The 26,480-nt window shown below is 46.5% G+C and overlaps 1 protein-coding gene across 6 annotated transcripts in view; it reads left to right on the top strand.

The window, feature by feature from the left end:
* Nucleotides 1–26,480, top strand: part of Mknk1 (MAPK interacting serine/threonine kinase 1) — a 46,172-nt gene that overhangs the window by 4,875 nt on the left and 14,817 nt on the right. For 4 of the 6 annotated variants that reach the window (XM_052715713.1, XM_052715709.1, XM_052715714.1 and 1 more), the window contains exons 2-7: nt 3,777–3,934; nt 13,537–13,638; nt 15,825–15,922; nt 19,472–19,551; nt 21,030–21,103; nt 22,878–22,982. In XM_052715713.1, coding sequence (XP_052571673.1) covers nt 13,539–13,638; nt 15,825–15,922; nt 19,472–19,551; nt 21,030–21,103; nt 22,878–22,982 — 457 coding nt within the window. In that variant the 5' untranslated portion in view covers nt 3,777–3,934; nt 13,537–13,538. Of the gene's footprint in view, nt 1–3,526; nt 3,549–3,776; nt 3,935–13,536; nt 13,639–15,824; nt 15,923–19,471; nt 19,552–21,029; nt 21,104–22,877; nt 22,983–26,480 lie in introns of those variants that run through there. The other 2 variants (XM_052715710.1, XM_052715711.1) reach the window with 2 other exon arrangements.

Here is a 26,480-nt window from a genome sequence, read left to right as displayed (position 1 = left end):
GTAAGAACTAAAATGACATTAAGCAGCTCAGTGACTAGCAGGTAATAGATACTTAGTGAATAATAGTAGTATCAGTAACAATATTAGTAATTGCATTAGTACCCAGTCTGGTACTAATTTCACAGGAAGTGTATTTATTAGGGCCATTCTCCCTGCTCTCTTACTCTGACATTGCTGTTTTCTCTTTTCATTGCCCCATCAGGAAACTTAGAAATGCTAGGTGATTCTGTCACAGGGTTCCAAAGCATGATACCACTTAAAGGACCTGGTGGGAAACAGTCAACAGAAAAGCCAGTGGCTTGATAGGAAATCTCACCTGACTCATGTTTTCCACACTTCTCTCCACAGTAAACAGGACCAGAGCAGGTGTTCACTTCCTTTTGCACAGCCTTCAGCAAAAGCGCCGAGCAAGGCCCCTTCAGTTCACTTGCCAAAAAGAACAACAGTGTGGTGTCTCCAGAAAGTAGTGTCTAATTTAGCTCCTCCCAGCTTAAACCCCTCCTTAGCTGAAGCCAGTTCTTATTGTTCTGTTTTCCATGAATATGGAAAAGTTCTTTCTGATTATAAAGGGTGGATGAGATCAAGATTTTCTCATGAGAACCTTTTCTGTACTTAAAGCCAGAATCCAGTTAGGCCTCATCTTCGCTTCGCCGGGCTACACCGCCTGGCTGCTTTCACCTCATCCGCAAAACCTATTTTCCATCGCTTGGATCACATTGGTTATGCTTCTTTTCTTTCTCGGAGTTTTTCCCTCTTCCTAGCAGTGACCCAGACTGTGCTCAGTCTGCTAATAAGAGTCCAGTTAGAACAGTTTAAGGGGAGAATGCTCCGAACTCTCATTGAGTCATTAAGCAACAGCCCTATGCTAGGTAGAGGGACCCAGAGCTGACTCAGGTTAGTCCCCTCTATCTCTGGCTCAGGCTAAGGGAAGACTGTGATAAAACATCACAGATATCCTGGTGAGTTGTACACAGTCGTGGGAAATTGGAAATGATTTAGGACGATCAGGTAGAAGCAACCCTTTGATGTGCAGTTGTGGGAAACTGGAAATGATTTAGGGCAATCAGGTAGACGCAGCCCTTTGGCCAGACTGCAGGCACAGTCTTCTGGAAAAGAATGGAAGTGTAGGAAAGCTGATCTGGGCAGTGCAAGGGAGGCCCAAGGCACCCCAGCAGAGGCAGCGGCACCTATTAGACATCCAGCAAAGACATGGCAAGCTCAGGTCTGGCTTTTGGGGTTAGGAGTAGAAATGCCATAAGCCTTAACCTTTTCTGTGTCCTCCATATACTCTGTCTTGGAAGTCAAGTGTTGGATCCTTTGCATTCTTTGAGTCTCAAGTCCTTGGTGAAAAGGGAAAGTGGCCCAAAATGGTGGCAGAACAGTCGGGCTAACTGGGCCCTTAGATTCCCGTGTGTATGTATCTAAAACTCCTCTCTGCTTTTGGCCTTTGCTGACACATTTTCTCTCTTGCTGTCCAGATGTAGTATCCAGTGTCTAGGTTGTTTTCCAGAGCTATGGTTGACATGGGGAGGCTGTCTCACAAGGTGTAATAATGGGAGTTATGGAGTGCCTCTTAAATACCAGGCATTTAAGTTTGATATGCACACTCTACTTTAATTCTCACACATATGTTATTGCCCCTGTTTTGTAGGTGATGATGGTGAAAAAGAGTTAAGGAGTATGTCCAGTTCTGCCTTGCTAGTAGAAGTCAGGGCCAGAAGCTGAATCTAGACTCTAATGTTTGAAAGCCCATACGCTTTCTACTTCCTCAGCCCTAGAGTGACTCCAGATGGCTGGGTAATACAAAGTCTGTAATGGAATTCTGAATATTGCTTTTTTTTTTTTAACAGTAGACTAGCTGTTGGCAAACTAGGGTTTGCCACCCGTTATTGTAGAGACTGTAAGCTGAGAGTGCTTTCTTGCAGTTTTAAGTGTTGGGAGATGGAGAATCAAGAGGGGATGAACATTTTGTGAGACATGAAACGTATTTGAAATTCTAACTGTGGTTTCCATAATTAAAGTTTGGTTGGCATATATCATAATCATTCATTTACATACAATCTGTGGCTGCACTCTCCTTAACAAAGGCTAAACTGAGAAGATGAAGCAACAAAGTGTAAAATATTTACTATCCGGCCCTTTACAGAAAAATAATTGCAGGCTGGAGAGATGGCTCAGCAGTTAAGAGCACTGGCTGCTCTTCCAGAGGACCTGAGTTCAATTCCCAGCAACCACATGGTGGCTCACAATGAGATCTGGTGACATCTGGTTCTCTCTTCTGGCCTGCAGGCATGCAGGCAGAACACTGTATACATAATAAATAAATCTTTAAAAAAGAAAAGAAAAAGAATTGCTAGCCTCTAATAACACTAAAGGCAGCAAGCTAAAGTTCATAGATGTTCAAGGTTGACCCTGGAGGGCAGTGGTGGGAACAGGAAGGCATGTCAGCCAAACTCGGTTGGGCTCTAGAAATAGTTTCATTGAGCCTGGAAGATTCCCTGGGGAACAAAAGCACAATAGATAGGGCTGTCCAATGTGCTGAAGTTTCTAATAAGCAATGAACAGGATACTTTGTGGATGAAGTCATTCATTCAGATTCACTAGAGCCCTTTTGTGCCAGATGCTGTATTAAATGCTAGGAATAGCTAACTGGAAATATCTACATCTTGCCTTTGAGGAGCCTGTAGCCTGGTGGGAGAATCACGGTGTATATTTTGTGTTGTAATGGAATGCTGTGAGCTAGATGAGATGCTGGAGAGAATAGAAAAGAAAGTCCAGACTGCTTCTAAAGTTGATAGGATCCTCTCTGTAATTTGCTATGGGCCTTGAAAGATAAATAGAAATTCCTTTGTAAGGAGCTATAGGCAAGCTGAGGGAAAACCTGGAATGTGAGCATTTGGAACTTACGTAGATGGGAGAGAAATGATTTAATGACTTTATGGCTAGCTGACTGGCAGGATGATGTAATCTGATAGGGAAGAAGAGAAATCAGGAGGAAGGAAGCCATGGTAGGGGCTGGGGACAAGTCCAACTTGGGAAATGTGATTTGAGGTAACTTTGAAATGCATCCAGTTTCCAGTTAGAAACCTTTGAAATTTTGGCACAGAAGCCCAGGATTCAGACTTAAGCACATTTTCAGTGCTTTTCCCCCAGAGAAAAAAGGGGAAGTGCGAGTGTGTTTCACTGAGAAGAGGTTGAGCAACTTTGGCACATGATAAGTAAAGCCAAGGGGTTAAATATAGCACTGGTCTACAGAAAATGAAGTCATCACATTGGGAATCAGCGATGATTGTTTTGGGCACAAAACTGTCTCCATTCTCACTCTGCTGCTCTCAGGGTCTGCTTTATCTTGTTGGCACTCTTACCTCTTGCCTGAGACTTGGGCCTGGCTACTAGGAGCCAGAGCCAGCGCTTAAGCATCTCTCACAAGCAAGCAGCTGAAAGTATCAGCTTGAACCCTCTATGTAAGACTCTAGGAGCCAAGAGAAGGGTCCAACCCTGTCACCCTGGCAAGTTACAGCTTTTCGTGTCTGGAATCCACAATGGGAGTAAGTCTGAAATTTCTTTATTCAGACCCTTGATAAGTTTTCTAGTGTTTGGCATAAGTATTTTCAGTCACCCATCGGTTTTAAAGCCCGGGGACATCTGTGACTCCTGTGTACACATTGCTTCCTAGTGTAACTCACAGAGTGGGGGGCTCTTGGGTTGATCAGTGTCTCCCCTGGTCCCCTTGAAGCCATCAAGTCTCACACCCTCTCTCCTTCTGCTTTTTGAAGATTTCCATGCTGGATGGGATGAAGCAGAGACGGGTGGCAAACTGAAGGACATTGGCCAGGCAGAGGCCAGTGGATAGCTCCCTGTGTCTGGAAGACGCCATCCTTGGGGTTCCTCTGGGATTTCACGAGCCTCACTGCTGAGTCGAAGAATTTTGTGGGTAAGATGGGATGAACTGTTCACCTCCTCCCCTTTTTTTTTTTTTTTTTTTTTTACAGCCACAGCTTTAATTACTTTGTGTTCATTGGAGATGGGCTGTGGCTGTCATGTTGTATGTGTAGGTCACGGGACAACTTTCAGATGTCAGTTCTCTTCTTCTGCCAAGTGGGTCCCAGGGGTCAGACTCAAGTCATCAGACTTGGAGACAGGTCCCTCTATCCACTGATCCATCATGCCAGTCCCCATTTGCCTTTCTCACGTTACTTTGAATTGAGCTTCCCTCCTATTTCCAGAGAAAAGGATGAGTTCAGGGTCATCTGAGCAGTTGATGGTTTTCAGTATTTGCTTGGGTGGCTTGGCTTATCCACCCAAGTAAATGGGTGGCTTTAGCCACCTCAGGTCCCATAGTCAACAGGATCACATTTCTTCTGGAACAAAACGGCAGAGGGACCGAAGGAAAATGGAACAGTAAGTAAAACATGTTTATTTCCTTTTGACTATAAAAGTAAAGCTACCACGTCATAGCACATTGAACCAAGCACAGCAGAAGGGTAAAAAGTGAAATGTGTGTGCCCATGGAGTCTTGTTCTCCCCAAGGAAATGTGGAAATTCTGTTGGTTTGTTTTTTATATCTCACATATGGCACAGATACTGAGGCTGTGGTGTGTTCTGTGTTTTGCTCTAGCTGGAGGCCTCGTCATGGCATCAGTCAAGCCTCGGTGACTGATTTGGGACACGTGAGGGTTGAGTAAGGTTGTTTTAGCCTGTCCTGTGCTTTTTCGTAATACTCAACAGCTGTGTGTCACCTGTCTTCACCTGAAGCTTCCTGGTGACACTGCCATCTTACCCTGCTCCCCACTCCCAGAGATGCCCCTCCCCCCATCACGTTCTCCCCTTCTTGATGACACTGCTGGTTGAGAAGCACGTATTAATACACCTACAGTGAGGCCCTACTCTGTGGCTGATCCCATGCTAAGCCATGAGATTAGAGAAGAATCAACCATTGGCCTCTCTTTTAAGGATGGTCATAACTGTCAAGGACAGTGACTCCTCCACTGTCTCCCGTCGTTTGACGGGGCCATTTCTGCCTCTGCGGCTTCCTCCCTGGCTCCAAAACGTGCCTTTCCCTCTGATCCCTTCACAGGATCATTTCTGCCTCTGCGGCTTCCTCTCTGGCTCCATAACATGCCCTTCCCTCTGATCCCTTGAGGGGATCATTTCTGCCTCTGCGGTTTCCTCCCTGGCTCTATAACATGCCCTTCCCTCTGATCCCTTGACGGGACCATTTCTGCCTCTGTGGCTTCCTCCCTGGCTCCAAAACGTGCCCTTCCCTCCGATCCCTGCTGCCCCTGCCTCTGGTGCAGGCCTTCCTCACCTCTCCCGCCTGCTGCTGCAGCCTCAGTCCACCTTGTCTCTCAGCATCTGCTGTTTGCGCTGTATGTCACAGCCAGCTTGAAGGCCATAGTACCACCCCCCCTCCTCATTGCCTAGAACAGAGGTTCACAAGTGTGCCACACAGAAACCCTTCCAGGGGATCTGCAAGACCAAAACTCTTCAAAGTAAGCCGGGCAGTGGTGGCGCATGTCTTTAATCCCAGCACTCGGGAGGCAGAGGCAGGCGGATCTCTGTGAGTTCGAGGCCAGCCTGGTCTACAAAGTGAGTTCCAGGAAAGGCACAAAACTACACAGAGAAACCCTGTCTCACAAAACAAACAAACAAAAAAGCCTTTAAAGTAGTAGCCAGGTATTATTTGTTGTTGCCCAGTGACAGTGAGGAAGCTGCTGATGCCTTAGTCAGGGCAGTGGCATGGAGCCGTGCTCACAGCCATGTTCCTCCATGCCAGCTACTTAGCCATTTTAGCTTAAGAATGTCCTTGATGAAGCAGCAGAAGATGTTAATTTTTCTGAGTCTCACCTGAGGACGGTCTTCTAGTGTTCTGTATGATGTATAGAAGATGCGCTTACAGGGCCCTTCTTTTGCGTAGCAAAGCACAACAATGATATACCAAGGCATGGCACTTGTAAGCACTGTTTGAATTGTAAGCCGGGCAAGAAGCAGCTGTTGTCGTTTTCTGTGGAAGAATGATGGATGGTTATTAAGGGTGGGAAGAACACAGGGACCAGTGCTGGAGGGCCTTGTGGACTGTGTTATATGAGCTTAGATGGCTAGCTTAGCTTGCTTTTCTCCGCCTTTATAGTATGCTTCCTACCCAAGCCCTGCCCTTTGCTACCACTTTGTTTCACGTTCTGTAAACACACACTTCCTGTTTCTGCTTCCATATCCTTCTGATGTCGTTCCTTCCACCAGGAATTGCAATGTGGCTATGAGAGCTCCTTGTGACCCCAGGATCAGAGCAGAGGGAGAAGAGGAGTCTGAGTGTTTGCCCCTTAGCATCTGAGTATCAGAGCCTACGAAGCATCTCCCTGATGCCGTTTTCTCTGCAGCTGTGTTGAACCACATGGCCCAGCCTTTCTACACATGGAAGTTGTCTTAGTTAGAGTTTCTATTGCTGTGAAGAGACACCGTGACCATGGCAACTCTTATAGAGAAAAGCATCTAATTGGGGTGGCTTACAGTTTCAGAGGTTCAGTCCATTATCATCATGGCAGGACATAGTGGCATGCAGGCAGACATGGTGCTGGAGAAGGAGCTGAGAGTTCTACATCTTGATCTGCAGGCAACGGGAAGTGAACTGTGACTCTGGATGTAGCTTGAGCATAGGAGACCTCAAAGCCCACTCCCACAGTGACACACTTCCTTCAACAAGGCCATACCTACTCCAGCAAGGCCACACCTCCTAATAGTGCCACTTCCTTTGGAGGCCATTTTCTTTCAAACCAACACAGAGGTTCTGAAATTAAAAAAACCTCCAGCTCTGTGGAATCTCACAGATGGAGCTAATTTCATACATGGCTCCTGACATTTACTGTCTTGTTACATTTGACCAGCTTCTGCTCAAATATGCCTTTTCCTTTTCCCTTTCTACCTAGTGATGTCATCAGAAACCACATCTACAAACTCCCAGGTCAGACAGGAGAAGATTGTCACCTTATACTTCATTCTGGACTGCCATAAATAATGTGCTTAGACATTGGTTTGTAGTTTGTTTCCTATAAGATGACAAAACACAGAATACTATGGCATCTCAGGGCAAGAAGAGACTTCTGGAAGGTTAAAGTTAATATAGTAGTGAGGATGTGACTATTAGGCCTTTGTGTTTAGGTAAACTAGAAGAGAGCTTCCCAACCTTTTTGACATCGGAGCACATGCAAGAAACACGTGTGTAAACAGTGAGCTGAGGGACTGGAGGCCTGCTGAGAGATCAGAATTTCATAGCACTTGTCTTAGTTAGAGTTTCTGTTGCTGTGATGAAACACCATGAGCAAAAGCAAGTTGTGGAGGAAAGGGTTTATTTCAGCTTACACTTCCAGGTAACAGTCCATCACTGAAGGAAGTCAGGGCAGGAACTCAAACAGGGCAGGAATCTGGAGACAGGATCTGATGCAGAGGCCATGGACAGGTGCTGCTTACTGGCTGGCTCCCCATGGCTTGCTCAGCCTACTTTTTTTTTAGAACTCAGGACCACCAGCCCAGGGATAGCCCCACCTACAATGGCCTGGGCTCTCCCCTCATTAAATACTAATTAAGAAAATGCCTTACAGCCAGATCTTATGGAGGCATTTTCTCAATTGAGGGTGCCTCCTTTCAGATGACTCTAAGTTGTGTCAAGTTGACGTAAAATTATCCAGCACAGTACAGTACATCAGTAAAGAAGCACTGTACTAAGATTTATAAACAATAGCCCTGGTGCCTGGTGCCTGGTGCCAGCTCCCACCTCTGCCTTCCAGCATTAGTGTTTGAGAACAGCGTCATCATAGGTTAGAAGCTTACTTACGTTCTTGAGCCAGAGTCTAGGCTTACATTCTAGCACTGTGGCTTGCTTACTCAATAGATGAGCATGACATAGCACGTTTACCAATTTGTATCAGTTTCTTCATTTGTAAAATATAGGCAATAATTATGCTTTCCTCGTAGTTGTGATGATTACATCAGTGAGTCTGTAGAGTATAGTAACTGTAAAGGACTTCAGACATTGCCTGGCACGTGCAGACCACATGAGAGTGTGCACTGTAAATACTATGGTAGTGTGCACCATAACTTCTGTTGCTACAGAGGCACAGATGACCCCAGTCTCCTGGGTTCCCTCTTCTCTTATCTCACATGGCTTACTCAACCCCTCCCTTCAGTGTGTGCCAAACTTCCTTCAGGTCCTCCATTTCTGTTTTTGTCTGTGGTTTTGTTATGATTGCTGATGAGGATGGGACCTAGGGTCCTGTGCGTGGTAGACAAGCACTCTTACTAAGCTACTCCCAGACCCTCAGTTTCCTCCCATTGTCCATTCTCCTCAGCTGACCCTGAGGAAGCAGCTGACTTTGTCTCTGATTATGCCCTTCAACCTGCTCTCCACCATTCTTTTCTAGAAAGCCCTTCAGAGTGAAGGAAGTACTCAGGCAGATTGGGATCCTCAAAGAGCTCCAGAGTTGGAGCAGAGAGTGAGTAAGAGTTATTTGCAGAGCTGAGTGAACCATATGACCCTCTGGCGTCATACATGAGACATGAAAGCTGGCAATCTGTGTGTAGACTCTATCAAAGAGTGCGTGTCTGGTGACCTGAGGGACAGGGGGCTGACTCATCAGGCTCTATCAAGAAATGGCAGTTACTTTGGAAAGTAGACCTTGAGGTTATCTAGGGAGGGCAGTGGCTAGTACCTGTTATTGCTATGGGTTGTGCCCCCACCCCCAGGACTCCTTGGCCTCTCCCAGTTGTTCCATGAGTGAAGGTGCCAGGCTGAGTCTTAGATCTGTATCCTTAAAACCTATACAGCTATACTTCTAATGTAATCTGTTCCTATGGATATATACGTGTGTATGTATGTAAGTGCAGATATACATTTGTGCCCAGAGGTGTGGAGGCAGGAGGTTAACACCGAACATCTTCAATTGCTCTCCACCATTATTTAAACAAGGACTCACTGTGTGGCCCTGCCTTGACTCTTGATTTGTAGACCAGACTGACATTGAACTCACAGAGATCTGCCTGCCTCTGCCTCCTGAGTGCTGGGATTAAAGGCTTTTGCTTCCACACCCAGCTAAACACTGGATTTTAATACGGAGAAATCTAAACACAATTTGAAAAACTGTAATTAGCCTCTAAATTACAAAGTGTTTTCAATAAAAGTTTCCCAGTGTTGAAGAGCAAAACTAAGCCTTGAAGATGCTAAAAGCTCTGCCACTGAGCTCCTTGCAGCCCCCAACTCTGAGCTCCATGCACCACCCCAGCCCATTTATTTTGTTTAAAGTACAATTTGATTCAGACAAAATGGGATAAAATGATAAATTTCAGTCACATATAACTTGGAAAATCCTGAAAAGAATGAAGAAGAAAATAAAAACCACCCCATCACATAAAGCATGTCTATAAATTAAAAATGGTACAGACTTTTTTTAAAAAAAAAAAAAAGCATATAATGTACGCAGCACGGCTCTGGACAGTTTGTTGGCACACTTTAAATTGTAGCAGTAACAGGTTCTTGCATTTCTGCCTAGACTTCCCATTCTGTGTGTGTTCATATGTGTGCATACATAACTATGCACATTTAATACATTTTTGAAGCACATTTGTTTTGTTTTGTTTTTGACTATTAAAGTCTGTGTTCTCTTTTTATTTTCCCCCTTCTTTTTATTAAGAAAATTTTTTCATTCGTTTTACACACCAATCAAAGATCCCCCTCTTCCCTCCCCCCACCTCCCCAGCCTCCCCCTCCCAACCCACCCACAAGAAGGGAAGGCCTCCCATGGGGAGGCACATCCAGTAGAGGCAAGTCCAAACCCTTCCCCCTGCCTCAAGGCTGCACGAGGTGTCCCATCATAGGTAGTGGGCTCCAAAAAGCCCCCTCTACCAGGGATGGATTCTGATCCTACCGCCAGGGCGACCCCCAAGCAGAGCAAGCTACACAACTCTGTCACCATGCAGAGGGCCTAGTGCAGTCCCACATAGGCCCCACAGCCTTTGATCCAACTTTCATGAGTTCCCTCTAGTTAGGTTTGGTCGTCCCTGCAGGTTTCCCCATCATGATCCTGATGCACTTGCTCATAGAATCCCTCCTCTCTCTCTTTGACTGGACTCCTGGAGCTCTGTCTGGTGATTGGCTGTGGATCTCTGCATCTGCTTCCATCAGTTATTGGAGAAAAGCTCTGTGACGACAGTTAGGGTATTTACCAATCTGATCACTGGGGCAAGCCAGTTGAAGCACATTTGTATTGACTGTGTCGTTGGGATCTTAGAACAACCTAGCAGGCAGACAGGGAGGTGTGTTTTTAAGCCAATTCTCAGGATGAAGGAACTAGGCTCTTAAGAGGCAGAATTGCTTGACCTTGAGGTTGTCTGGTAATGCCAGCACCAGAATGTCTCCTATGTTCTCCTGACCCGGGCCCATGTGCCTTCCCTGGCTACAGTGTGCCTCCCCTCATTCCATGTGTGCCTCTACCAGAATACACAGATGGGGTCCCCAAGCACTGCTGATGTGAGAGTGAGGGCTGGAGGCGGTAGAAGTGTTGGGAGCCCCCAGACCACTGCTTGTTGGAACCTGAAAAGAACTGCTTGCTCACTTTCTCCTCACATTACCTAGTCTAAAAGAGGACCAGGCTTCTAGAAAATAAGTTAAGGACCTTTTGTATCTGAGACCTTTTAGGAGAGGGAATGTGATAGAGTTGATGGGATTCATAGCTTAGACTACCCTTTCCCTGCATCATCTGCAAGGCACATGCGTGCCCACATTTCTTTCAGAGTATACACTGGGCACCTAAGGTGTCTGTGTGCCGTGCACCATATGTGCCATATACGATTTCCATTTCAGTGCAATTTGTGATGGATGATATTCACCTGATGCTGTACTATGACTTATAGAAGAGACAGAGGTGCATAGGGGACAGTAGAAACACAGGGAATGATCAAAGCCAAAGAAGATCAGTGTCCTAGTGGAGCTTCTCTTGGAGACTTGGGGACAGAGGCTGGAATACCAGCCACTAGTTCTACACAGTACTACCCCATTTGCCTCATGCCTGACTTCCAGAGTGATTGATTGCACACACTGTAACTCATCTGGAGTTATTGCAGAGCTGCATGGGGTTAGGACTTTTGAGCTGGCTTTCATGGTCAGGAAGAGTTCCTACACCGGGGAATCAGGGAGGTCAAGGTGCAGTGTGATTGTGGGGCTTCCCTGAGGATGCATTTGTCCAGTGGCTGAGACATACTCTGCGATAAAACTAGAGTGTGGCCCACCTCATTCCCAGCAACCTCTCCCACCCATTACCTCTTGCTGTGAAAACAGGGTAAGTTATGCATGCTTCTTTCATTTCACTGTTTTCATACATGTTTCCTTCCTAGTTTCAAAAACAACTCTCCCTCAACAAGTTCTGTTTGCAAGAAAAACCTTAACCATTTGTCCCCTCTGGCGTACCTTCTTCCATTGAGATCCATGCAGAATAGACCAGGTATTCTGTCTTTGTGTGTGAAGCCATAAAATCTAAAATTGAATGTGTGGCTCTGCCCAGGGGTATGCTGCTTCCACCAGAGGCTCCACGGTCCTGCTGTGGTAAAGAGCACGTATAAATTGCCGCTAACAGGGTTTTCTATCTAGAGCTGTAAGTATGTCTGAGAGTCCCCTGTGAGTTACAATGCCGCCAGCACTCCTGCTGTTCTCCACACTGCCTGCCTGTTGGCTGTTTGGTTTGTCCACAGGCCACTAATCGGAGTGTGGCCAGGGGAGGGTGAAGGAGCTGGAACCACGGTCTGTTCACTCCATTCTGGGTTTGCAGCACTGGTTAGAAAATAGTTGGGACGAGCATTGACACTAGATTGCACACCAGAGGGACAGTAGTCCAGTCGTGTCCAATCCCACCCTGTCCTGTCCCCCTCCTCTAAACCCTCAAAGATGAATGGCCTTGTGCTTTATTTCTGAAGGATTTCTCACCACGTCCTGTAAATGCATCTGGATAGCATTTTTCCTTGTAATTTACCTTATGAGTGTGGCTACTTCAGTGACAGTATTTAATCCTTTGAGAGTCATATGGCATTGTCCCCAGGTAGAACTTGTGCTTGAAGCTGTTGGCAGGAGTAGTATTTTTAGATACTGTGTGGATTCTTTTTATCTGTGTGTTTTTTCTTCTCTATACTGGAGTATAATTGAAAACCTGCTGCTATCAGTTCCCTAAAATGGAAGGATGGATGCATCTAAGTAGAGCCGTCAGACGCTGGACTGCTTAGCTGTACTTTCTGGATTGTGGTGTTGAAAGTGCCCTTCTGCATGCTTCCTGCTAACAGCCGCCAAGTGCCTGCCTCTATGCACAGCATGTATTTGGGCAGTGGCACTAAGCAATCTTCCATCAGATCCTTGGAGGAGGGAGTGAGCCTTCCCCTCAGTGAGCAAAGAGCCAGATTCCATTTTAAATTTCTCAGGAAAAACCAACCCTCAGAGCCTATGTTTATTGAAGTTTGGTGTAAAAGTCCCTCACATCCTCTGCCCATCAGCTCTCGGGTGCCTCTATTTTAGAAGGATGTAGAGGTTTAATCACCCTGGTGGGGATTTAGACCCGGAGACTTCAGAGAAATCTTATTATTTCTAACTGCAGGCAAAGAGTATTAAGGCTCCACTCTGGATCAGGGGCATGACATGTTCTATAAGTAATTTATCTTTAACAGGGGAAGGCCCCTACTAGAGTGGCCTAGAAACAAAACTGCAGTTGGCTCTCATTGTTCCTCCTTTTCTCCTTCCCATCCCAGTCTCCTGCTGCCTCATTCTGTCCTGACCCTTCCTGCCCAATATGTCCCGTGTCTGTGTCTGCCAGCATGGGAGCCAGGTGCCTGCCAGGGAGAGATAATGATGTTTTTACAATAAGTGACCTCATCCAGCAGCCTGTCTTAGACTTGTCAGCTGCAGGCCTCCCTGCATTCTTTCAAGGAAGAACCAGGGAAGGAGAGGGTGATGTGGCACTCATCTGTGCTCCTGGGAGTGAAGAAATTGGGGGCTATTCTCAACCCAGCCCCCCTACCCATCTTGTTAGCTTTGGGGATAAGGCAGACTCTATAGCAGGCCTTTCACAGCCCCAGTGCATATCCATGGAAATATTGCTCAGCTTCTGGTTTTACCATCAGGTTCTATTCCTACCTAGCTCCTAGCCCCAGGGACCCTCCCTTTCTGATGATCACAGGTGGGCCCAGCTTGTAGATTGCTTGTTCTGTTTGGGAACTCTGGTTTAGCTGGTGGCAGATCTAAATCCATGTGCTAATGAGCTTGGCAAATGCAGACTTCTGGTCCCCTCTCCTAATCTAGCTGCCTGTCTGAGTCCCTTCCCACAGTTAATGATCTCCTATAATGGTTTTGCCTTTAGTTTTGCCTCCTGGGTCAAAACAAATCAATATCCCTCACAGATATTTAAAACCATCAGTATAAAACTCCTGGGTCTCACTCTTTTCTCCTTCTGAGTGAACTCACTGCTTGATCGGTACAGTGCCATTTCCCTCCCGTTCCCTCTTGTCTCCCAGAGATGGGCAGCAGTGAGCCCCTTCCCATCGTGGATAGTGACAGGAGGAAGAAGAAGAAGCGCAAGACCCGGGCCGCTGGCTCTCTGCCAGGAAAGTTTGAAGGTTGGTCTAGGCCTGAGTGCTGCAGGGGTGGGGAGGCATCTCCGATGTCCACGGGACCAGACCCCAGGCCACCTCGCCTTAGAGCCAGCTTGTCCTTGTGATTAATAAGACAGGGGTGAGTGAGAAGCAGTCAGGAGGGAGAAAGGATGGGCAAATCTCTCAGGCGAGGCACTGGCCTCCTCTGAGTGGTGTGAGCATCATCTCAGTGGCAGAACAACCAATCTTCAAGAGCTGAGAGCCTCCCATGTGTCAGCCCCTCTTCCATACGAGCCGCCGCCTTGTGGTTCCTGGAAGGCTGGGAGGCAGAAGAACCAGGAAAGAGGAAGCGAAAACACCCAGGCCACAGCTGCAGTGACACCGCAGTCTTCTCCCAGTGGGAAACTGGCCTCCCAGAGGCTGCAGCGACTTGTGTTGCGTGTGCTTGGCTCCTTTGAGAATTCATTGCATCCAAGGGACAGGATGTTGTATCATCAGACGTTTTGGTTGACCAAGCTCAAGTCACTAGGCTGGGGGCTGCCAGGGTTATCTCTGGGCATTCGATGAGAAAATGTGAATCACTGGGTGTTTCTACAAAGTGGTCAAAGGATGAGTAGCCACCTTTAGGAATAGCATATCCCCTTTATATGGTTTTTAACTGTAAGCCTTGAAGTAGCTTCCCCTCATGGGCCCTCTTCCTAGCCTCACACACATACCAGCAAACTGATAGTTTTATAGAATGTTCTGATAACAAACACTGTATGAATCAGGAATACTTTACTCCAATCAGCTAACATCGTGGTATGTGTAAAGGGCCAGTACTGAAGGATGTTCTGGGGAAAAAAGCATGCCATTTAAATCACCTACAAATAATAGTGAACAGTGTAGCATCCATTCATATAGACAGCTGCAAGACCAGACTGTAATGGAACCAAGAAAGTACTTAGTATAGAGGTTTATGGTTTGTTCTTTTTTTTTTTTTTTCTGAGATAGGGTCTCCCTATATAGCCCTGACTGTCCTAGAACTCACTATGTAGACTAGGCTAGCCTTGAACTCATAGAGATCTATCTGCTTTGCCTCCTAGATGCTGGGATTAAAGGCATGCACCACCATACCTGGTGTGTGTGTGTGTGTTGGGCAGTGGGGGAGAGTAAAGTACCTGGGACTTTAGAAGAATTCACAGATCAGCAGGTCTTTTGTTTGTTTATTAAACACAGAAGGGTTTCCTGTCACTCAGGGTTAGTTGATGCAAGCACAGACATCTCATGACTGAGAGTGATAAAACCTCTTGACGTTGATTAAGTCTTCTGCCCGGGTCCTGGGTTTAAAGTCTAGGTTGCCTCCAAGAGCACCCGGGGAAGGAGCAAGGGAGGATGAGGTTGGCTCAGCAAGGGTTGTGGTAGAGCCACAGCTTCCTTTGGAAGGGGCTCAGAGAACTTCAGTGTTCTGAACACTCGCCCAGCCTGGGTCTGTCACTGCTCTGTATGACCATTCTGACCTGGAACCTCAAGGCATTGTTTGCATCCTGCTCTGTGTCTTGGTTTCCTGTGGGTGACTTTCAGAAACCTCTGAGGCTCCTCCGGTGACCTCCACTTTTGTATGTATAAAATAATTGTTATTATTCCATTCACATCCTCCATTCCTGGCACAGAGCTTGGCACATAGTAGGTGTTCAGCAAATGAGTAAATGAATGAATGCTGTTCATTCAAATAATACCCTTCTTCGAGGATCCCCGGATGGCCCAGTGGGTTTCCCCATTCACTTCCCCTGCTTGCTCCTCCCCCACTCCTCCCTCTTGCCGTGCTGTCCCTGGGGTACTCACCAGGGCCTAGGTTACTCTGGGCTGCTGGGTAGGTTTGCCTTCCATAATGGACTCAACCCTTGGAGGGGAGGGGCTGGATTCTGTTCCTCACTCTGTCCCTATCATACATATTACCCGACACAGTAGATGCCCAGAAAGTGGGTTCTGAACTGAAACCCCTCCTCTGACCTCTTTTCTAAAATGAGGAACAGGGATCTGCTGAGTCTGGTTGAGAGTCGGGAGCTGTCTGGGAAAGTTGGGAGGTCCTTGTCACTGAGGCTGCAGAGGTACCATGGCCCCTTCTGCCTGGGTAAGCAGACCAAAGCAGTCAAGTGACAGTAGCTTTTCCCATCATGGCTTGCAGGGGGTGACTCACCTGGTGTTCTCCTCACCTGTTTCACCTCTAGATATGTACAAGCTGACCTCTGAGTTGCTGGGAGAGGGAGCCTATGCCAAAGTCCAGGGTGCTGTGAGCCTGCAGACTGGCAAAGAGTATGCTGTCAAAGTGAGTGTCGCACTGGGTCTCCACCTCTACTTTGCAAAATTGTCATTCCTAGCTTGTCCCAAACCAAATAAATTGTGTATTATGCAACATGGTAGCTCAGAAAGAAGAGGATGGAGGGGAGTGCATACCTGTATTCACTGGACTCAAATCTGGGCTTTTCTACTTAATTGCTTTGTAACCTTGAACAGGTTATTCGGCCTTCTGTCCTCCAGTTTCCTCTTCTGTAAAATGGGTGTGAATAATAGAACTTACATAGGATTATGGGGATTAAATAAATTAATATGTGTAATGTGCTTGCATCCATGTCTGGCACATAGTAGGCTGTTTCTGATTTCTGTAATAAACAGTATCAGCTTTGGAAGTAGAAGCTCTGTCTGAATCATTTTTTTTTTTTTTTTTTTTTGGTTTTTTTCGAGACAGGGTTTCTCTGTGTAGCTTTGCGCCTTTCCTGGGACTCACTTGGTAGTCCAGGCTGGCCTCGAACTCACAGAGATCCGCCTGCCTCTGCCTCCCGAGTGCTGGGATTAAAGGCGTGCGCCACCACCGCCCGGCTCTGTCTGAATCATTTTTAACAAACTTACTTGACTTCAGTAAGTCAAGTAAGGTTCACTGAACCTCCTTAAGCTCTGGTTTCTATATCTAAATGAAAGTTAGATAGTTAGTTCCTGCCCTCAAAATCTGGTGAAATGATTATGAAGGTATGAGTAAAAATTAACTGGTGAACACACTTGATAAACCACAAAGTACAAGCGATGACCAATATCAGGACGGTGAGGCCTAAGATCTGAAGTGACTGAGCACTCAGCTTTGGGGCAGGAGATGTGGACTTAGCCTCAGTGCTACCTTTAAGTAGCTGCATGACTCTGGCATATCTCACTTTCAAACCCTTTGGCTACTGAAGGAATAGAGGCAGAGCTGTGATTCTCAAAGTTGGGTCCCTGGGCCAACAGCACCAGTGTCCCCTGGAGAGAGTGAGAAATGCACATGATCTGGCCCTAATACATTAGAAATTGGGCCTGGCCCAGCACTGTACATGTCCCCATCCTGGTGAGTGTGATCCTCAGGACAGTTTGAAAACCCTGATGGAGGTTGGATTTAAACTGCAGTGGGCAGGCATCAGCCAGTGAGCTAAGAGCACAAAGAGCCAGGCTTCTCAGTGTAGGAGAGAACCTGGAGCTGCATCTTTGCAAATGTGCCCCAGTGATTCTGAGACCCTCTGTTTGAGGACCACTGAGCTGTATGGAAAGGCTTACTGAAGCTGGAGGCATGTTAGTTAAGCTTATTCAAATTAGCCGACTGAGCCATGAAGTCTAAAAGCACTGACTCCTTAGGGCAACCCTGCTGAACTGGATCCATAAAAACATCTCTTCCAACCAACTCTCCTCAGTCCCAACTGTGGATCATCTCTGCTAAACCTTGGCTGGGGTATTGTTCTACATATAACAAAAGAGCTACTTCCATTCCTCTTTGTAAACAAATTACTATAAGTTAAAAAGAATTTGTAATATGCCTAAAAGTGATTAAAGCATACACACATACAAAAATGTTAAATTGAATGGAGCCCAGTGTGGTAGCATACAACCTTTAGTCTCAGCACTTGGGAGGCCAAGACAGGCAAGTCTCTATGAGTTCCAGACCATCCTGATCTACATAGTAAACTTCAGGCCAGCCAGCACTATATAGAGAGACTCTGTCTCAAAAAGCAGATGGATGAATTAGTAGGTAGGTGGACAAATGGATGAGTGGGTGGATGGGTGGACAGATGGGTGGGTGGGTGGATGGATGGATGGATGGACAAGCAACAGGTCTGCTTCTTCCAGGATGAGTCACAGGAAGAAAACATGTCCCTCTGATCCGTGTCCCTCTGGAAGCTTTAGGCAACCTAAGACAAGCTAGATCTCCTAGCATGACTCCCCAAGACATGGCTTACTACTGCTTTTCCTCTAAGCATCCACCCAGTGACCATAGAGCTGGGATGGAATGTCCCAACAATCTGATCCACACTGCCTCCAACTCAAAGTAATTATCCATGTTCTGCTCCCTGGCTAGTGGTCAGAACCCGTTGGTTATCTCCTCAGAGAGAAGTCAGCTGTTGCTGGAAAGCCTGCCTGCTGGAGAGTGTCTCTGACTCTGACCATTCCTGCTTGATGAATGCAGCTAAATAACTCAGAGTAACATGGTTTCTGTTCCCCAGCGCTGCACCTTGTTGATAGGTCCAGAGTAATTTCCTAACAGGTGTGACTAACTTCCAAGTTACAGTTGGATACACATGTTTGTGCTACATCATAGTAGAATCTTTTGAAGTGTTATGCCAAGCAGCTAGAAGGAAGGGGCAGGATGTTCCCTTCTGAGCTGTGAAGCAGAACTAGCTCTGCCTGCAGGCTCTGTTAACAATGCTCCAGGGCTCTGGATGGCTCCAGAGGGCTTCTCAGAGTCAGCTAGACCCCCACACAAACCACTGCTGAGTAGGCTCATGTCTTCCTGCAGTCAACACTTGCCAAGCAGCTCCAAGTGGAGGTGTAGCCATATAGCGGGAGCTGCCCACACTATGGGAGGAGAAGTGAGGCCTCTTGGTGCTGAAGGATGCTGTCTAGGCTGGGTGCAAGTGTGGTCTAGAGAGAAGACTGGGAGTCGACAGAAGACATACACTTTCCTTACCTTTTTTACATGGTTGTCAGGGTTGACCAACACGGAATGTCTGAATTACTTAACACAGAGTAAGATTAGCAGAAGAGGAAGTATTTTTCTTCTATCTGTAGGAGTTGCAGAGTGGCATCTGGGTAGAGAGGCTTTGCTTCCTCTCCACCCTTCCTGCCTCATCCTTGCCTTCCTCCATCTCAACACAGTCATACCTGCTCTTTGGGATTAAGAGCCAGTAGAAATCACTGTCTCGTGCTAGAGACATGGCTCAGAGGTTAAGAGCACTGGCTGCTCTTCCAGAGGTCCTGAGTTCAATTCCCAGCAACCACATGGTGGCTCACAACCATCTATAATGAGATCTGGTGACCCCCTCTTCTGTCATGCAGGCATACATGCAGGCAGAACACTGTATACATAAATAAATAAATCTTTTAAAAAAAAAAAGAAAGAAAGAAATCACTGTCTCACTGGTTGCTCCAGTCCTCCATGGATAGCCAAGAGCCAACAGCTTCATATTTTATTTATTTTTATTTTATGTGCACATTTGTCTGTGTAAGGGTGTCAGATGCCCTGGAACTGGAGTTACAGACAGTTGTGAGCTGTCATGTGGGTGCTGGGTATTGAACCTGGGTCCTCTGGAAGAGCAGCCAATGTTCTTAACCACTGAGCCATCTCTCCAGCCCCAGAGCAGCAGCTTTGTAAGCTGCCGTGATAGTGTACATGGCCAGAGACAACAACATGGAAGCCCTAGGGCTTGTGTCCTGCTTCCCCATGTCACTAAAGCCCACTCCGGACTCTGCTGGAGAGTAGATTTGGATTGTGTCTAACCTCGCCTCCTCCCAGGGGCTCTGGCTGGGGATCTGTCTTGAGGTCAGGTAGTGTACATGACAGGTTCCATTCTTCCCACAGATCATTGAAAAGCAAGCAGGGCACAGTCGGAGTCGAGTATTCCGTGAAGTGGAGACGCTATATCAGTGTCAAGGAAACAGGTAAGTTATGTAGGTGACTGATCCTCTGGGGAACGCTTGGCTGCAGGAGGGATTACTTCTTACCATCCCGACTACAGCATGTCATTGGAACTGCTTCTCCACAATTGCATGTAACTCCTTCCATCTTTCAAGGGGGGAGAAGGGATAGTGGCAACTCCCATAAATTATCTTTTCTTGGCTGAAAATACTGTAAATGACAGTAGTCCATAGGTAGGAAAATGAGCACCCCCAATCAGTGTCTATTTGAGGAAGAAATGGGGTTTCATTTTCTTCCAGTGCCTATGGAAGATGGGCCAGCAGCGTAGTGCCTGGTAGCAGTCTTTAGGGCTGCTTTAATACAGACACCATGTTGAAGACTGTTCACTGCTGTTTCCTGTTCCCAATGTAAGATGCCATTACCTTGCTGAAGCTGGACCGGCACTCTTTGCTTGATGATAACTGGGCCACAGTAACCTTTAGCCCTGTGTTACACAGCTCCAAATGAGTGGCCCTCCCACTGTGGCTTTAAATCAGGGTCACCTCCAAGATTTGTCCTCCCCCCCCCCCTTCCTTGGCAGGGTCAGCAGGGAGCCAGTGGCCTGGTATTGATGGCTTTGTCATTAAGCTTGGACGATGGGGGCCGCTGTTGATTTAACTCCAGGCACTGCCTCTACAATCTTCTTTCAAATTAGGCCATTTTGGCCATCTTATTTGGACGCCTTCACACTAGTAAAAGCCTGGTATCTCCCCAAGTGGTCAGCATTTTTTTACGAGGGACAGATTTTTATTTCCAGCCCTGCAGCTTCTTAGTTCAGCATTAGAGACTCGACTGGGTTTATTTCGTTCTTCCAAAGAAAAAAGCCCCCAACACCTCCAATATCCAGGCTGGTGGCTTCCCCACTGAGCTACAAGACGACCTTGTTGGCAGAGCACTGCAATCCTCGGGTAGACAGAGAGTGCTCACCGGGGAAGGCCACAAGTGCTACGGTGGCCAGGAACGCGGCGGTTTCATTAAGCAGCGCTTAGCAGTTAGGGTCTAGCGGTGCCCACGTTAGGCCCCAAGTCTATTTGACAGATGTTTCCATCTTCTCCAGGCAATGTAAATACTGCCCCATGATTTATGGGCAAGAGGGAGGGCAAGTAATTATTTGCTGCTTGCCTCCAGGACACACACCTACTATTCAGTGTTATTAGCCGCAATTGCTTCCAGTCGGCTGCAGATTTTATTCAGTTTAATGTGACCAGGACTTTTTATAACTCTACCTAGTGGGTTTTAGGGTTGGGGTTTGACAGCACAGACCTAGTGAAAGCACCAGAGACTAAACATTATGGAAAGATAAGGTGACCTGAATCTTGCTAACACTGTTGGCTGCTTCTCAAACATGAGTCTTTAATAAGCATTCTGACTTCAAGTTGATTTTTGCCCACTACAGCCACTGTATTGGATATTTATTAGTGGACTTTAGCATATAATGCTCCCCCCCTTTTCTCTATTTAAGGAACATTTTGGAGCTGATTGAATTCTTTGAAGATGACACACGGTTTTACTTGGTCTTTGAGAAATTGCAAGGAGGTATATCTCATTGAGTATGTGTTTGGACTTTGGATTAAGACCCAGGGTGGTGATCATCCATCATGAATCCCAGAGACTTCTAAAATGAGTCAAGCTAATAAAAAGGATGAAGGACTTAAAAACTGCCCTTGGTTTGGGAGAAGGGAGGCCGGAGGGAAGGAGGATAATTAGCATTTTGCAGAGCTTAGAATGTCACCTGTGTGGGCAGTCTATAAATGCCTTTTCATTATAATAGGAGTCATATATAGATACTGTTAGTGATCAATTTATCAATCCCCTGTTTTGACACATTTACTATTTAACTAAATTAATTATGAAGTGGAAGCTTTGGCTTACACTGTGAAGTCCAGAAAGGCTAAACAGAGGAGAAGAGGGCCCCATTGTTTGGAACACAGACTCAGGATACAGAGGAGGACAAGAACATGCCACCCTTCAGGTAGAAGGAAGATACCCGTCTGCCACCACACTGCTGTCACTGGAATGTACATTTAAGTTGCTCTTCTGACCTCGTGAAAGCAAAAAAACGGCACATTCCCTCCCCTTTGCTCACCCAGCCCTAGGACACATTCGCAAGGTGAAGTTACAGAAACTAACAAGCTAAACTTAAGTCACACTCGTCAGCCACCGTGACCTTGGAAACATCAGTTAGCCTTTTCCAAATGGTAGTCTCATCTGTCCAGTAGAGCTATTGGTAGCGCCTACCTCGTAGGGCCGCTGTGAAGACTGAATGAGATAGTAATTGTGAAATTCTTAAGCACCGTGCTGATAGGCACAAAGAGTCAGTAAGGGCTGGCTGGCTGTTAGTAAAACAACTGACTGCTTGGGGACACCTGACAAGTATGTAGAATAGTATCCTCTGCCTAAAGAATACTGGGCGCAACTGGGGTCCTCTCCAGCCATATTGCTTAAGGTGTAGCTCTAGTGGTGAAGCCAGACTATGGGGTTAAAAGGGTTGTGGGTGTGCTCAAGACTACCTATGCCCCAACAGTTGGACCACAGTCTTACTGAAAGGAAGTATGCACATGCTGGATTTACTAGGCTAAAGTCATAGCTCCACAACTTGCTAGTGTATGAGCTTAGGCAAATTGCTTGACCATTTTTGACATGAAGTTGCCCATTCATAAAATGGCAAGAGGTTCTATCTATTTTGTGCATTTGTGTTGAGATAATGTATTTAAAGAAGATGGAACAGTTCTTGGCACATAGTGAATACTCAATAAATGTTAATCATTGCCAACAAAATTAATAATGACATGTAAAGGAGAATTTTAGGAGGAAGAGCAATCCTGTCTTCTCATATCCCTACCCCCAGGGTTTTACTTATACAATGAGGGTGGGAATTTCCACTGGAAGGTCTGTGTTCTCATCTGGATCTGAGTTCCGATGAAGAAGAGGAAATGTCTCTAAGCCCCCATAGCCCCGTGTGTGTTCACTTTTAATTCCTTTTGGTTTCAGAAGCCAGATCAGCCCCAGTAGCATTAGCATCTTTTTACCTTGTATATAATTCGTTTTCTGCCTCTGAACTCCTCATAAACAGGCATAGAAGGTAGCGATCTGATTCAGCAGACTTATGTTGGTCCTGCTGAGTCAAGCACCACAGTTGGTGCTGGACATTAAGCAGTGAGTGACCTTCCAGTGGAAATTCCCACCCTCATTGTATAAGTAAAACCCTGGGGGTAGGGATATGAGAAGACCCCAGACTCATGCTGTAAGAAGTTATGCTTACCGGAGCCTCCACCTCCAAAGCCTTCTTTCTCGTCCCTCTGCTCCCCAGGCTCCATCCTCGCACACATCCAGAAGCGGAAGCACTTCAACGAGCTAGAAGCCAGCAGAGTGGTGCGGGACGTTGCCACTGCCCTTGACTTCCTGCACACTAAAGGTGATCCAAGCCTTGGCCTTGGGTGGGCAGGTTGGGCTGGCCAGCCTCCAGGTACCAAGGTAGAGGTCACAGTTCCGACAGGGAACCTGTCTGAGAGGTAGCAGAGCTGGCACCTCAAGATTCTAACTTGTTCACTTGGAAAGGAAGGTGACATGACTCCTAGGCTTCACTGTGGAAGGTGGAGGATGGTAGTAGAGTGGTAGGACAGAGGTACAGGAAAAAGAAGGGAGAAGACTGGAGTTCACACTGCCCAAAGCATGTGTGGGTTTATGCGCTGTTGCTCTATATGGGTGATGTTTCTTTTCTTTTTTTTTTTCTTTAAATTCATTTGATTTTTTTTTAACTATGCATATGTGTGTCTGTGTGGTAGTACATGCAAGTAATCACTGGTGCCCAAGGAGGCCAAAGCCATCAGATCCCCCTGGAGCTAGACTTACAGGTGGTTATGAACTGCCTGCTTTGGGTGCTGGGATCCACACTTTAGAAAGAATGATTAATACTCTTAACCATGGAGCCATCTCTCCAGCCGCCCACCCCCCTTTTTCTTTACAAATAATGTAAAACTCATAAATGAATGGCCTGTTCCCATGTGAGCATTTTAGTGTCATTCCTTTTCATCTTTTAAAGCATATCACCTGGATTTCCCTTCACATTGGCCTGATAGGGTATAGTTAGTCTTGTGTATCTGATAGTTTAAAAACTTGTGCAGTGAATTAAATCTTTTCACATGTCTGTAAGTCTGTTAGACTACTACATACATTTTTTTAATGCTATAGAAAACTGAGTTACCCTCTAACCCTCTTGTGTTCCTTCAGTGGTAGCACTCACCCTGTGGTGTTATGGTAAGGATTAGGAGAGATGACTGTGTCCTCCATGGTACTTAACACATTATACTTGTTATGTGTTAGATGAATTCACTTATGTAATTGTGTATATCTTCTGTGCATATGTGTGCACACATGTCATGAACTATACCAATGTATAGTGATGGGGTCACTATGCACAGTTCTTGTCATGTATATGCATATATACACAGTACATACAGAAGATGCACACAGCTACGTACATAAATTCATACATAATAAAGGCTTATAGCAGTGCTGTGTATGTGTGTATGTATATGTATGTGTATGTGTGTATGTATATGTGTGTATGTGTGTATGTGTATGTGTGTGTATGTATATGTGTGTGTATGTGTGTATGTATATGTGTGTGTATGTGTGTATGTGTATGTGTGTGTATGTATATGTGTGTGTATGTGTGTATGTGTGTGTGTGTGTGTGTGTGTGTGTGTGTGTGTGTGTGTATGGTCCCTGGCACAGAGTAGTCCTTTGTTAAATGTTACTTCCTCTACCTTCTCTCACTAGACATAAAGAGTTTTTATTTCTAAAATTACTTTCCTTGAAGTAAAGCGTTCTGCCTGGTTTGGGCAGGGAATGGAGGTGGCACAAATAGTTTGAGTTAGCTCTACTCCCTGCACAGCTGTGGCGGTGAGCGCTCAGACCCAGCTGTGGGCGTGCTGTAGATGCCTTCCACTCTGTGTCAGACCTATATCATATCCAGGTGTGGCAGGTGAGCAGAGGTTCAGGCTCATTGACTCGTCCTGGTCCCTCAGTGGCTGCAAGTGATCTGCAAACTGCTAGTGTCCATGCTGGAGCCCTGACTTTGCACCTGGGCTGAAAATTCCTAGAAGGGGGTGTCTGTACTTTGTGCAGCGTGATGAATGGAGGGGGTTCTGTTTCTGAAAGCTGGGATGCATGCAGGTAACACCTGCCTGACAAAGATTTACAACCGCTCCCCAAGCTGCCTCTGTAGATTGCAAAACTGGGTCACGCTTTTCACGGGAGCATACCTTGGAGGAGGGGTACAGGCAGTTTTATTTTTTATTTATTTATTTATTTACAAGAATGCTCTAAAGGGAACAGAGGCCAGTGGTGTCTTAGGAGTTCTGAAGTGCTTGTTACCATCTAGCTGGCCCGCTGCCCGTGTGACTAGAAGTTGGAGGGGATGAAAAACGATTTCCAGCTGAACTTGGCTGTTTTCTAAATAACTTCATGCCGGAAAGATGAATTGGGCAAGAATGGGTCAGCCCCGAAACAAGTTCCCTACTTTTAAATACTGGACCTACTGCAGCTTAACCTCTGGGAAATGAACCAGAGCAGCTGGATGGCTGGTGCGTTCACTCAGGCAGACCCATTATTACAGCCCGGCTCCCTGAGTTCTCAGGCTGAGGCACAGATGGGCCATGGACACCTATTTGGAGAGTAAGGCTCCATGTGCAGCTTGTGATCTTCTGTGGGAGCACTTGCCATAATGGAAAATATCCTTCACTTTTAGTATGGTGAGCGGTAGCCTGACTCAATTTGTGCAGGCCGGGCTGAGTTGCTCTGGGTTCTCATTCAATTAGGTGACTGATGAAGTTACTTAGCTTGCTGGAGCTCAGCTGTTTCTTCTCTAGTGAAGTGACTTCAGAAGCCTGGGCCTGGCCTGTTATAGGGAATTGGAAGGCTGCCTGAGAAGATGATCATCCAGGGAGTCTGAGTGTGGCAGGTTCGCTTTCTCCTCGCTCTGTAGAAGCAGCAGCTGTCTGACTCTTGTTCGGTCTTCCAGGCCTGTGTCTCAGTGCTGTGTGTGCTGCGTGTGCTGTGAGTGCTGTGTGTGCTGTGAGTGCTGCGTGTGCTGCGTGTACTGCGTGTGCTGCGTGTGCTGCGTGTGCTGTGAGTGCTGTGTGTGCTGTGAGTGCTGTGTGTGCTGTGTGTGCTGCGTGTGCTGCGTGTGCTGCGTGTGCTGCGTGTGCTGTGTGTGCTGTGTGTGCTGTGGCAGGTAGGAGGGAAGAATTCTGTGTTCTCTGCCAGAAACACCATGGCCTCATTTGTTGACTCTGTCCCTTTCTATGGTTAGAAGATATTTTCCCCCCAGGTGCCTTCTTGGCCATTTCAGCAAAATTTAACCCCATCATGGGTCAGCCACTATTTGCCAGGCCTCTGCAGGAGGTCTGGCCCAAACACTGGGGTGTCTATCTCTAAAGAGCAGCATGCTCTGTCAAAGCTTTGCTGCAGACAGGGCAGCCACAACAGACATGCCATGCCGAGCAGGTGAGAAGGAACTTCAAGAAGCCTTGGGAGAATTGCAGGCTAACACTTGGTCCTCTGAGCATTCTAGGAGTCACACTGGAGGAATCTTTTTCTAAAATCAGTTGCACAAGAAGAAATGAGGTAGAGCCATCCAGACCCCCAAGATACTCTCAAACAAGGCACTAATTATTTCTGCATCGCTGTCCCAAGCCTTGCCATCTGCAGGGCTGTCTGCTCTGCTTCGTGTCAGGTGGCACAGTAGGAACTCGCTGATGTCTCCGCAGTGCTGAAAGTAGGCTGCCTGGGATTCATGTAGCGCTTCTGATCCCTGCCAGACTTCTAAAGCCTCCACTTCAAAAGAACTTGCAGAATCAACTGTGCTTTCTGTTTGTGTCTCTGGTTACTGCTGCCTCCTGCAGCTCGT

Source organism: Peromyscus californicus, unplaced genomic scaffold (assembly GCF_007827085.1).
Source record: "Peromyscus californicus insignis strain IS unplaced genomic scaffold, ASM782708v3 Scaffold_5__1_contigs__length_169319896, whole genome shotgun sequence".
Lineage (NCBI taxonomy): Eukaryota > Metazoa > Chordata > Mammalia > Rodentia > Cricetidae > Peromyscus > Peromyscus californicus.
The sequence above is the reverse complement of the archived record's forward strand: the minus strand, read 5'-3'. Positions and strand labels throughout refer to the sequence as shown.